General features: G+C 47.1%; 1 protein-coding gene across 3 annotated transcripts in view; it reads left to right on the top strand.

Moving 5' to 3' along the window:
- The window catches only part of grid1b (glutamate receptor, ionotropic, delta 1b), a 595,515-nt gene that overhangs the window by 558,972 nt on the left and 23,035 nt on the right, over positions 1-13,508 (top strand). For all 3 annotated transcript variants that reach the window (XM_072373293.1, XM_072373292.1, XM_072373294.1), the window contains exons 13-14: positions 2,415-2,553; positions 11,237-11,432. In XM_072373293.1, coding sequence (XP_072229394.1) covers positions 2,415-2,553; positions 11,237-11,432 — 335 coding nt within the window. The remainder of the gene's footprint in view (positions 1-2,414; positions 2,554-11,236; positions 11,433-13,508) is intronic.

The raw sequence follows: 13,508 nt of genomic DNA, 5'->3' as shown, positions 1-13,508 counted from the left end.
GTCTGCGCAGTCTGAGGCCGTTAAGTAGCAGTCTGCACCGTCTGAGGCCGTTAAGTAGCAGTCTGCACCGTCTGAGGCCGTTAAGCAGCAGTCTGCACCGTCTGAGGCCGTTAAGTAGCAGTCTGCACCGTCTGAGGCCGTTAAGTAGCAGTCTGCACCGTCTGAGGCCGTTAAGCAGCAGTCTGCACCGTCTGAGGCCGTTAAGTAGCAGTCTGCACCGTCTGAGGCCGTTAAGTAGCAGTCTGCACCGTCTGAGGCCGTTAAGCAGCGGTCTGCACCGTCTGAGGCCGTTAAGTAGCGGTCTGCGCCGTCTGAGGCCGTTAAGCAGCAGTCTGCACCGTCTGAGGCCGTTAAGTAGCAGTCTGCACCGTCTGAGGCCGTTAAGCAGCGGTCTGCACCGTCTGAGGCCGTTAAGCAGCAGTCTGCACCGTCTGAGGCCGTTAAGCAGCAGTCTGCACCGTCTGAGGCCGTTAAAAATCATGATGTGACTCCAGACTCTCCACAGTAAACGATGTCAGACTCCTGAAACTTCCTCTGAGGAAACTTCTAAGCTGGAGGACGGTTCCTGTTGGACCCATTTGAATCTTTGGGCTCCGCCCTTTAAATCCTGACTTCTTCTGAATGTCTCACTCACTACTCCAGAGTGGACGTGGAGCCGAAAACAAACGCTGTGAATCCCTGAGGCCCGAGTGGCAGAATCTGTCCTGCATCATGCTGTTTTCATGGCATCTTAAGGAGATCCCTCAGCTGTAAATCTGAAGAGGACATTCAGAGCCCAAATGCAATGACATGAAGTGGATTTTGGGTGGATGCACCCAGCGTCTGAACCCTGCTTTAGATCTTTGTTCTCTATGAAACGCTTCCAGACACCTTCTGATGAATCGCTGCTAAAAGTCACTGCACAGACTCCCTGATGGAGTCATATATTTTAATTTAGCTATTTTATGAGTTCACTCAAAGCTGCTGCATGAGTTACGCACTGAAAGTTTTAGCTGAATTAGTGTGTTCTGTGCTTTTTATAGCCTTAAATAAGCTGTTTGGGGCTGTGGCTGCGCCCACAGACACATCCATCGAGTCAGGTTTACAGTCGGAGGGTCTACTTTTTTAGCAGAAAGTAGTTCCAGTTGAACTGGAAGATATGCAGATATGGGTTTACTCAGAGTAATAAAACTGCTGAACACAGACACATCTGCTGCAGATGTTCTGGCTGCGTTTGGTTCGATTATCCGCACGGCGCCGAAGGAGTTGATTCACCGCCGCGTTCCGGTGGAAGTCGCTGCAGCTTTCTGCGGTCGGCCTCACGAAGTCGCCACAGAGCGGCGTCGAACAGCAGCTTCGTGATGAAGCAGTGGAATAAAAGGTTTAAGCATCCAGCTGGGCCCAGTTTGACCTGTTCATGACCCAGAATCTGAGTCTGAAGCGCTGCTGCGGTTTCTTTCTTCTGAGGTTGGTCACGTTCAGCTCCACGCCGTCACGCCTGACGTGCCCCACGCCGTCACGCCTGGCGTGCCCCACGCCGTCACGCCTGACGTGCCTCACGCCGCAGCTCCACGCCGTTACGCCTGGCGTGCCTCACGCCGCAGCTCCACGCCGTCACGCCTGACGTGCCTCACGCCGTCACGCCTGACGTGCCTCACGCCGCAGCTCCACGCCGCCACGCCTGGCGTGCCTCACGCCGCAGCTCCACGCCGTCACGCCTGGCGTGCCTCACGCCTGACGTGCCTCACGCCGCAGCTCCACGCCGTCACGCCTGGCGTGCCTCACGCCGCAGCTCCAGAGCGCTGCTGACTCGGTGTTTTCACAGCAGACGTGATCCGGTTGCTCATCTTCTCATGTCAGGAGTCGGAGGACTAAATGATCCTTAAATGCATCTGATGACACCTGGAAGTTAAAGTCACACCTCAGCTGTGCAGGAGCACCGCCCCCCCGCCTCTTTGTCTGAGGTCTGACGGATGAAAGTAATCAATATTTTACTGAAGGTAGTGAACAGTTAATTTCCTAAAGTTAAATCATAAATCAGCTGATTAGAACCTGCCTCCACAGCCTTGGACACTCTGAACCTCTGACTCTTTCAGCCTTTCAGACGCCTCTCTGGGCGTTTAACGGTCCTCACAGAGGTGGAGCTCTGCGTAAACCTGCAGGAAGGCCCACACACCTCGGGACAAACGCTCACTTTGCTGGCAGAGGCTCCCAGCTGCAGCTGTTATGGTCTGGCAGGTTGCCGGGGGAACCTTTTAGGCCCAACAGGCTGTGATTAGACGCAGTCGTGCAGCCTTTCTGTGATGAAGCACCGCTCTCACCTGCTGCTGGATGCCGCCGGCCTGGGAGGGCGCAGCTCTGATCCCGGCAGCACGTGTCCGTCAGGACGTCCCGCCTCTGAAAACTCTCCATCTGAGTTCTGATGTGTGTTGCAGGTGGGGACGGCGCCATGGGCTCAGTGGCTCTGAGGATTGTCATGGGCAGCTGGTGGCTCTTCACACTCATCGTGTGTTCCTCGTACACCGCCAACCTGGCAGCTTACCTCACCGTGTCTCGCATGGACCACGCTATACGGTAAGCTTCACACACGTATATTTCCTGTGCTGCAGCCATGTAAACACATAATAATTCACATTTGAACACACTGAACAGGAACAGCCTGAAACAGCTGAATCACACATCCGGATCAGCCTTTTTCAAGCCTTTTTCAAGCCTTTTTCAGTCAGGCACCTTTCAAAAGTGCATAAAACCTCACGGCACCGCAGCGTAATATGATTAAAACTGCATATGATGTCCTGCTTGTTTAGACGGGACAGGAATGAACCGATGAAGCCACATTCTTAGCCTTCCTGTTAGCATGGAGCTTTGCTGCAGACTCAGAGCTGGTGGACGAAGGCAGGAAGCAGGCCGAGGCTCCGGTTCACAGTCAGTCCTGTCCGGTTCTGGTGGGGCTTTTCTTTGTAGAAACCGTCCATGATGCTGATGCTTGTTCCTGTTTGTGAAGTCGAATGTGTTTTCGTGGTTAAATGATGAAACAATGTGCTGCCCCCGGTGTTACGCTGCCCCCGGTGGGCCGGAGTGGGACCGAATTTTATATATTTATTTATTTAAAATGAATTTCCAGTTGTATTAATCCATTCATATGTAAAAATAATATATGTAATCAAATATATTAACATATGAAATGTCAGATTGTTATTTATTTATTTATTTTTTTTCATTTTGAGGCAGGCTGGGATAGATCAGGTGCAGAGAGATGTTCTGAGTTTCAGTAACACAGAAGCTGCTTTCAGAGGAGGTCAAAGTCCACTTCTTATGCGTCGCCACACCTTTCCACACCTGCTCGTCTCTGCTTGAACAGACAGAACCAAAAACGACGGTCACAAAATGAGCCGTTGAATCCATTTTTCATCCCTGCTTCACCCTGTTCGGGGGGGCTGGAGCCTGTCCCAGCTGCAGAGGGGTGAACCCTGGATACAAACACTAGTTTAGTTTCAGTAAAAATGGATTTTAAAAGACAAAAACTTGGCAAAGACGTGCCTCAGTAAATGAAATGTCTCATAAAACCACCTCTTTCATGATGAATCACCTGCTTCATGGTTAAAGTTAGCTTAGCTTAGCTTAGCTTAGCTTAGCTTAGCTTAGCTTAGCTTAGCTTAGCTTAGCTTAGCTCAGCCGTTACCCAGCCTGGTGGTTGGACCCACTTAGACCCTGAAAAATGTCTGGAATCAGACGTGTCACCTGATGAATCGCCTGCTTCATGGTCAGAGTTAGCTTAGCTTAGCTTAGCTTAGCTTAGCTTAGCTCAGCTTAGCTCAGCCGTTACCCAGCCTGGTCATTGGACCCACTTAGACCCTGAAAAATGTCTGGAATCAGACGTGTCACCTGATGAATCGCCTGCTTCATGGTCAGAGTTAGCTTAGCTTAGCTTAGCTTAGCTCAGCCGTTACCCAGCCTGCCGTCATGATGCACCAAAACATGAATTTATAGAATAATTATCCCATATAGATGTAATTTGTTAAGGAAACGAGGAGACTTCCTGACCGCCTCCTTTCACACCTGCTGAGCATATTTGGACATATTTCTCTCCTCTTTGATTACTTTTTGAAGCAGAATAAGATGCACATTACTGAACAAAAAGGCGAAACAGAAGAAAAGGAGACGCTTAATTAATGATTAATGGCAGATGATCGGCTTAATGTGATCCACGTTGCTGCTTCTGTGAAGAAGGTGACAGCAGAGGCCGGACATTTCCTCATTATGCTAAAAACAACGTGGGCGGCATTACATGGTTTTAAAGCTCTGTTTCTGTTTAATGAATTAAGATGAATGTGTAAAATTGCTACTTAAAGACGGCGAGCTCGTCAGCCTGTGTGGGCAGCTAATCAGCAGAAACATACTGTGTTTCCTGCGTTCAGGAAGCGCCGAAGCAGCTGGTCCTGGAGGCGTCTGACTCAGCTGCCACTCCGCTGCATCGGTGTTAAGTGCTCATTAATCCTCTGGGCTTCCTCACACAGTTGGCTGCAAAGATTGATCATGTGAAGGCTTGAAAAGAGCTGGACATCATCTCTGAGCTAACAGACCCGAGTGGATCTTATGATCGGTCCAGAGGGTTGAACGCCTCAGATCTGCTCTCCTGTCAGTGAAGAAGCTGCTGAGCTCAGCTCTGGGTCCTTTAAATCTGTTATTTTCATGTCGCATGTTGCATGAATTCTGGATTTCTCTAAAATAAAACCCAACTTTATCCGGATGTTGCAGGCAGGATTCACACAGTCATTCACTTCGTGAGCTGCTCCACTTCTTCTTCTCTGAGTAGAATTACAGCAGCTGGTGGCTGAGCCTGGTTGTTTTATAGTTGGAGTAAAAGCTGCTGAAACATGTTGAATTCCAGCAGAATTATTCCTTTAGAAGTGTTTTAACGTCCGTCCTGGATGATCTGGTCAGGAGTGGGCAGCTTGCAGTGTGTGTTTGTGTGGCTTTGCCGTTCATCCTCATGCTTTCTGGGTGACCACTTGTGTCCCAGATCGGATTATTTTTGAGCTCCTTCCTCAAACTTCCATCGATCGTCGGGTGTGGACACAAAAAGAGGAGGAGCCAGGAGCAGCTGATGTTGATTACTGCACATTTTAAAGAGTTTCCTTTCCTAATTTACAGCCCCAGTTCCAGAGTCACATGTCGTGATTTGTTAAACTCGTAAACAGATATTTTATTCACAGTCGAACATAGAAAACGCAGCAGAGGTGCAGGCTTTGAACTGAGAGCTGATAACCAGCTGGATGGTGCCTCTCCTCTTTAGTCTGGAGGCTGCAGCGTCCGGTTCTGATCCATCTGACCCCAGAACAGTTTCCTCTCTGCCTCAGTCCATTTTAATTAGCTTTAACCTGCATCTGATGGAGCTTTAACCTGCATCTGATGGAGCTTTAACCTGCATCTGATGGAACTTTAACCTGCATCTGATGGAGCTTTAACCTGCATCTGATGGAGCTTTAACCTGCATCTGATGGAGCTTTAACCTGCATCTGATGGAGCTTTAACCTGCATCTGATGGAGCTTTAACCTGCATCTGATGGAGCTTTAACCTGCATCTGATGGAGCTTTAACCTGCATCTGATGGAGCTTTAACCTGCATCTGATGGAGCTTTAACCTGCATCTGATGGATGTTTCGGTGAGACGATGATTCCTGGAAAGGTTCTTGAGCCCAGGCAGTGATTCCTGGACAGAATCAGGTCTGTTTTCAGTGCAGAGCTGCCTGAAGGCCACAGACTCCAGGCCTGAATGCAGCTGAGGATAAAGTGTACCGTAGAGGTTGGAATATTCAAAGTCTTCACCTTTTTATCCTCATTTTATTCCCATAATCTGTGTAGTTTTCTGGCTCAGGTAGCTGAACCTCTTCCTGTTTAAGGTTAAACTTTCCAGGATTTTAAATCATAAAACTTATAGAGCTCTAACAGAGGAGGAAACGTGCCTCCACACCAGTCTGGGAATATGCTGCCATCGTTTTGTTGGACATAATGCTGTGTTTGTTGGTTTAATATGACTTTATATGGCAGTTTTTTTATGATGGCTGCTCATAAAGCAGGAGATGTGTCCTCAGATGGAGGAAAATATCTTGTTTTTTTAGGTTGTTGCAGTAAAAACTGTCCGTTCAATAAGCTTTAACATGTAGAAAAGCATCTTTTATCATCATTTATCACAATGACTGCTATGAACTGTCAAGGCAGTGCGACGTGAGATGACTGTAATTTACTGCCAGAACCAAGACGATTCAGTGTTCTCAGTCGGCTGAATAAAATGTGGACGAGGTCTGAGGACGGGCTTCACATCAGACAGACGTCAGCGGTGTTTGAGGCTCCTAACTCACCGATGCAGCCATTAATGTCCTGTATCTCAGCTCTGAAGGCAGCTCACAGACTGTCCTCCCCGGGCAGCTTCACAACCACTGCCCCTTGAATCATTTGACATGTTGTCCAGGTGGATAAACGGCTCCGAGGTGACGGTCCGTGCAGTTGAGACTCGTTACAGCCGGATGTGGCCTTTGCTGGACCTCCGTCCTTACCTCAGTGTGCATGAACGGTGCTTCTGTCAGGTGAGGCTGTGGTTAAAATCAGGATTTTATCAGAGCAACAGTCTGGAAATGCTTTAATCAGCTGATGTTCAGTCCCAGAAACAGAAAACTGTGAGTGAGAGCAGCTCTGCTGGGCTCCAGTTGCATTAATACACCCTGAAACTTTAAAAGCATGTTCAGAGCACCTGGGTCCATCTAAGCCCTGATGAGCAGATACCTGCAGGAGTGATTCCACCCTCATCTGGGTGAGTCTCACCAAACTGTCCTAACCTTTGCAAAAACAAATTTAGGTCAATTTTGCTGTTTTTTTCCTCTTATTAGTATTAAGCAGGGTCTCAATTAACTGGCTCAATTAAAATTAGTGATCAATACACGTTCTTTAATACATTTTCCGGAATGTTTTATTGAGTCGTTGGCCAAATAAATTCATTACCGTAACACATTTTCAATCGATGATAACTGAATATGTATGAAAGGTAGAGCTTTTATTTTTTCCATGCATGTTCTGTTAATAGTTCAGAATAGTCACATAGTGTAAAACATTCAGAAAAGTTTTTATTGATACAGTAATTTTACTTATTATGTTCATTACCGTACAAAGTATGGAATCTGAGCTGACATTTTCATCAGCAGCTCTGCGGCGCGCTGTGAAGGGCGAGGTGTTGAGGTGCGTAAATGCCGAGTACGAGACGCTGCTTTTACTGACATCCAGCGAGTGCCGGATCCGATCTTAAGCCTCCTCAGGCAGGTGGCAGCCTGTGAACTCGGAGCAAACCAACTGAAACATACAAGGAACTCGCTTCATCACGCAGGCGGAGCTTTGAGGGTTCAAAGCTGCTCTGCTGGGCTCCAGTTGCATTAATACACCCTGAAACTTTAAAAGCATGTTCAGAGCACCTGGGTCCATCTAAGTCCTGATGAGCAGATACCTGCAGCAGTGATTCCACCCTCATCTGGGTGAGTCTCACCAAACTGTCCTAACTTTTGCAAAATCAAATTTAGGTCAATTTTGCTGTTTTTTTTCCTCTTATTAGTATTAAGCAGGGTCTCAATTAAAATTAGTGATCAATACACGTTCTTTAATACATTTTCGGAATGTTTTATTGAGTCGCTGACCAAATAAATTCATTACCGTAACACATTTTCAATCGATGATAACTGAATATGTATGAAAGGTAGAGCTTTTATTTTTGTCATGCATGTTCTATTAATAGTTCAGAAAAGTTCACATAGTGTAAAACATTCAGAAAAGTTTTTATTGATACAGTAATTTTACTTATTATGTTCATTACCGTAACAAAATTGCATTTTTTTTTTATTTATTTTTTTTTTACACTAAATCTTTCCTGTAGTGTAAATTTCACAAATAATTTTAAAAAAAGCCTGTAGCAGCTTAACTATCATCAAATGTGCAACTTGGTTGCCTTCCTCAGCCGGTCCTCGGGGCAGAATGCCTGCGTGATGAAGCGATGAAACGTGACACAACGGCGTCTCGCAGACTGAGAGGTTCAGCGAGGAAATAAACTGAAGTCCATGTTTGTCACTTTAAAGCTCAGAGTGTCACCTTTAGATAATCCCCTCTGGCTTCAGAGATACTCGATGGTTTGGTCACTTCACGCGTGAAAAGGATCGATCGCCCAGTGGAGCGTTCTGCTAAGCTGTCAGATTAACACAAATCACAGCAAACTGCTGCCTTCGCTGAAGTCTGAGGTCCGATCTGAGCTGAACGCACGGCTCCTTCAGCACCTCGTGTTTGAGGTAAAGGTCAGTCTCTGGAAACACATTTCTGCTTTAGACGCTTAATTAGTCGTCGGTGTTCAAGTCTCAGAGCTTTGAGCTCCAGGAGTTAAAGACTAAAATGTTCCTTGAGCTGCTTTCTGGGATGAAATTCTACTTTAAAGCCGTGGTGAGGTGCGAGTGTCAGGTGTTCCCGTGTTGTCTTCACCTGGTTTTATCTCCTGATTCAAGCAGCACCGACTTTAGATTTCATGTTCAAAGAGCAGCTCTGTTTGCAGAGACACGAACACACCTCAGAGCTGGTGTGGCTCAGCTGCTCCTGTCAGAAGCTGCCGGGCTCAGAACTGGACCAGCAGGTCAGAAGTGGGCCTCTGTGGCGCCGCTGGTTCTGAAGGCGAGACGCCTGTCGTCTTCCAGCGGGAGTTCACCGCCGTGGGATCAGCAAAGAGAAGAGTAAGCGTCACGGCCGACTGTGAACGATTAGCTGAGGAAATGAGACCTTCGGGTTGGACTCAACTGGAGAAGACAAAAGAAATCCAAAAGGAAAGTTTGATTAAAGGTCATCAGAAGCATGCTTTTAGGATTCAGAATGTTAAATAAAACCAAATGCAGTCACATAAATGGACTATAAAGGATATCAGCGGCAGCATCGAAAAGTTAAGAAAGATGCCAGCTGCTCTTTCAGCCCGTGGCGTTACCATGGAAACCGTGGCATTGCTCTTAGTTGTGCTTTTCCTGGAATAAACCAACACACATTTGAGCTGAAGTTTGACACGTTTTCACTTGATAACGGACTTGTTGGGAAGATGTTGTAACTGACGTGTGACGCTGCGGGTCGGCTGGAGGATTTTATTCGTTTATTGTGAGGTAAAAACGTTTTAGGGAGGAAGAAAAAGTGTTAAATCTGTGAAACTGGCTCACAGATCCGTTGGGTTTCCCCTTAACAGAGAAGTAAAGAAAAGCTCCTCTCAGGCTTGAACGCTCCATTAGGCTTCTGACACCTTGGATGAAAACGCAGAAGTCGGGTGCATCATGGTTTATCTGCTGCATGTCATTTCCCCTCTGCTCTCTGTCGTTTCTCCTCAAAGTGTCGAATCCGAGCTGACATTTTCATCAGCAGCTCTGTGAAGGGCGAGGTGTTGAGGTGCGTAAACGCCGAGTACGAGACGCTGCTTTTACTGACATCCAGCGAGTGCCGGATCCGATCTTAAGCCTCCTCAGGCAGGTGGCAGCCTGTGAACTCAGAGCAAACCAACTGAAACATACAAGGAAGTCGCTTCATCACGCAGGCGGAGCTTTGAGGGTTCAAAGCTGCTCTGCTGGGCTCCAGTTGCATTAATACACCCTGAAACTGTCTCACGAAACTGTCCTAACTTTTGCAAAATCAAATTTAGGTCAATTTTGCTGTTTTTTTCCTCTTATTAGTATTAAGCAGGGTCTCAATTAAAATTAGTGATCAATACACGTTCTTTAATACATTTTCGGAATGTTTTATTGAGTCGTTGACCAAATAAAGTCATTACCGTAACACATTTTCAATCGATGATAACTGAATATGTATGAAAGGTAGAGCTTTTATTTTTTCCATGCATGTTCTGTTAATAGTTCAGAATAGTTCACATAGTGTAAAACATTCAGAAAAGTTTTTATTGATACAGTAATTTGAGTTATTATGTTCATTACCGTAACAAAGTATCGAATCTGAGCTGACATTTTCATCAGCAGCTCTGCGCCGCGCTGTGAAGGGCGAGGTGTTGAGGGTTCAAAGCTGAATGCTTTACTGTCCCTGGGATCCCTGTAGGCCTCATAATGGAATATAGCTCAGACTGTAAAGCTCTAATAAAGAAACGTTTCAGTTTTAAAGTTGATTATGTCGACCAAACTTCCCCCAAACGATTTCTTTACATCTCCTCTGGACTTTAAAGGCAGGTCAGCCAGTTAATGACCTGCAGGACCTCAGCTAACCTCACAGAGGTTAAAACTCATCTTTGTTTTAGTCCAAAACACACAAGTGGGTAAAAATGTGGTCAATTATTGATGCAAATAGTATATATAACAGTAGGAATGAACCAGCTTGAGACCTCAGGGTCCGTATTAAACCCCCACCTTTAATCCCTGCTTATTTGAGTTGGTATATCAATGTTTTTTATATGTGTAGCAGCATCTTTTTCCTGCTCGGTTCACTGAGGAAACCAGAACAAACCGTCCTCTCTTGGGCTCCCAGCAGCTGAAACCATATCAGCGGGTGATTGGAATGAAGAAAGAGTCAAAGTAGCATCACCTGAATGGCTGGACTCGGGTTTTTCTGCCTTATGTTTCTGCTTTATCTCAGATGAGCAGCGATGGTCACTTTGTCCCAGTGGTTTTAATGATGTGGCTGATTGGTCCAGAGGGTTGAACGCCTCAGATCTGCTCTCCTGTCAGTGAAGAAGCTGCTGAGCTCAGCTCTGGGTCCTTTAAATCTGTTATTTTCATGTCGCATGTTGCATGAATTCTGGATTTCTCTAAAATAAAACCCAGCTTTAGCCGGATGTTGCAGGCAGGATTCACACCAGTGATGAGCAACATGTGGATTCATTCACTTCGTGAGCTGCTCCACTTCTTCTTCTCTGAGTAGAATTACAGCAGCTGGTGGCTGAGCCTGATTGTTTTATAGTTGGAGTAAAAGCTGCTGAAAAATGTTGAATTCCAGCAGAATTTTTCCTTTAGAAGTGTTTTAACGTCCGTCCTGGATGATCTGGTCAGGAGTGGACAGCTTGCAGTGTGTGTTTGTGTGGCTTTGCAGTTCATCCTCTTTATTTTCCATATGCTGACGTGAACATTACTCAGTGAACTGGTCCACAGGTGACCAGAACTCGTTCTTAGCCCCTAAAACCTGACCCAGAACCTGCTTCAGATCACAGCTGAGTCACAGCCGCTGAGTGAGAATTAATTTTGGCTTCTGTGTCCCGCAGGTCGTTCCAGGACTTGGCGCGGCAGATCGACGTGGACTACGGCACAGTGAGGGACTCTGCCGTGTACGACTACTTCAGGAACAAAGGCACCAACCCTCTGGAGCAGGACAGCACCTACGCCGAGCTGTGGAGGACCGTCAGCAAGAACAGCGGCATGGACTACTCCGTGTCCAGCCCCTCGGAGGGCATCCGCAAGGTGTGTGTTAGTTTGAGCTGGAAACCCCCGCAGAGCAATGCTAATCATGCCAAGATCGGCTCCATATGTTATTTAGTGGTGGAGTTACCAAAGAAAGAGAAACAAGAGTCTGATTGTGGCCACTATGCGGCGCTATAATACGGCACAAAATCAGAAGGAGGAAACCGAAACCTTCTTCACTTGATGTGAGAGTTTGGACCGACCTGCTGAAGTTTGTCTGCTTTCAGTTTTTGTCTCAAATAAATCAACGTGAAGAGTTTCAGTTTCACATCACTGGATGTTTGCTTCGCTTTGCTGCCGTGAATCAAGCTGCCGTGAATTCAGCTGCCTTGAGTCCGGCTGCCGTGAATCTAGCTGCCGTGAGTCCAGCTGCCGTGAATCAGGCTCCCGTGAATCCAGCTGCCGTGAGTCCGGCTGCCGTGAATCAGGCTCCCGTGAATCCAGCTGCCGTGAATCCAGCTGCCGTGCGTCCAGCTGCCGTGAATCCGGCTGCCGTGAATCCAGCTGCCGTGAGTCCAGCTGCCGTGAATCAGGCTCCCGTGAGTCCAGCTGCCGTGAATCAGGCTCCCGTGAATCCAGCTGCCGTGAATCCAGCTGCCTCGAGTCCAGCTGCCGTGAATCAAGCTGCCGTGAATCCAGCTGCCTCGAGTCCAGCTGCCTCGAGTCCAGCTGCCGTGAGTCAAGCTGCCGTGAATCAAGCTGCCGTGAATTCAGCTGCCGTGAATCCAGCTGCCGTGAGTCCAGCTGCCGTGAATCCGGCTGCCGTGAATCCAGCTGCCGTGAATCCAGCTGCCGTGAATCCAGCTGCCGTGAGTCCAGCTGCCTTGAGTCAAGCTGCCGTGAGTCAAGCTGCCGTGAATCAAGCTGCCGTGAATCAAGCTGCCGTGAGTCCAGCTGCCGTGAGTCCAGCTGCCTTGAGTCAAGCTGCCGTGAATCAAGCTGCCGTGAATCAAGCTGCCGTGAGTCCAGCTGCCGTGAGTCCAGCTGCCTTGAGTCCGGCTGCCGTGAATCTAGCTGCCGTGAATCCGGCTGCCGTGAATCTAGCTGCCGTGAATCCGGCTGCCGTGAATCTAGCTGCCGTGAGTCCAGCTGCCGTGAATCAAGCTGCCGTGAATCAAGCTGCCGTGAGTCCGGCTGCCGTGAATCCGGCTGCTCTCATGTTTTGTTTCTGATAGATTAGAAAGCAGAGTTGGAATATTTCTTACTTTTTTTCACTTTAATGTCCAAAAGTAGCTGGGATCACCTCCAGATAATGATGCCGTAGGGTCCATATCCTGCATGTTTGAACCTGATGTTTCTGAGCATCTGTATGTGATGAGTTAACAGCAGCAAAACTGTTCAAACTAAAGCTGAAAGAGAGCGTTCTCGCTTAATTTTTCTAAGCTACTCTTATTATTTAAGCATTATTATTATTTGCATCTAAATTGCTGTATTACTATATTTAATTTCCAACCAGATGTAAAACATTTAAATCAGTCAGCTGCTGTTTGTGCTGCAGCAACACAGGAATCTCCCATTAGGTTGAATATAATCACTCATAAATCAATCTAAGGCACATGTTTGTTGTTTGATCCTGAAAACATCCAAAAGCAGCAGGTTGTTTAATCAGAAACTCATATGTTGTCTTACATCCCCTCATCATTCACTGCAGGCAAAGACACGGCTCTGTTTACCCAGAAGCAGCAACACACTAATTAACAGGGTGATGTGGCACTTTGTGAGTGTGAGAGGAAGCAGAACCTGTTGCTTTACATTATTATCCCCATAGATCTCCCAAAAAGCCGATGACAAATTATCGTCACAGACAAATCGGCTGCGAATGCCTCCATTATTCAGCTATTTAGCCACAGTTTTAGGGCCGTTGCTGAGTGTTTTATCGATGCAGCGCCAGTCCTTCATCATGCTGTTTGAAGCCCTCAGATGTGCTGGAACTGATCTGCAGGATCTGACCCACACTGAGAAATCTGAGCTCATATCCAGTGTTCATCACACTCTACGCCAGTTTAACTGAAATCCACCCACTAAGTGAAAGAATAATCACAGCAGATGAGAAGAATTCCCAAAGTTTTCTGTTTA

Source organism: Leuresthes tenuis, unplaced genomic scaffold (assembly GCF_036924035.1).
Source record: "Leuresthes tenuis unplaced genomic scaffold, fLeuTen1.0.hap1 SCAF_20, whole genome shotgun sequence".
Taxonomy (NCBI): domain Eukaryota; kingdom Metazoa; phylum Chordata; class Actinopteri; order Atheriniformes; family Atherinopsidae; genus Leuresthes; species Leuresthes tenuis.
This window is presented reverse-complemented; position numbering and strand designations above follow the sequence as displayed.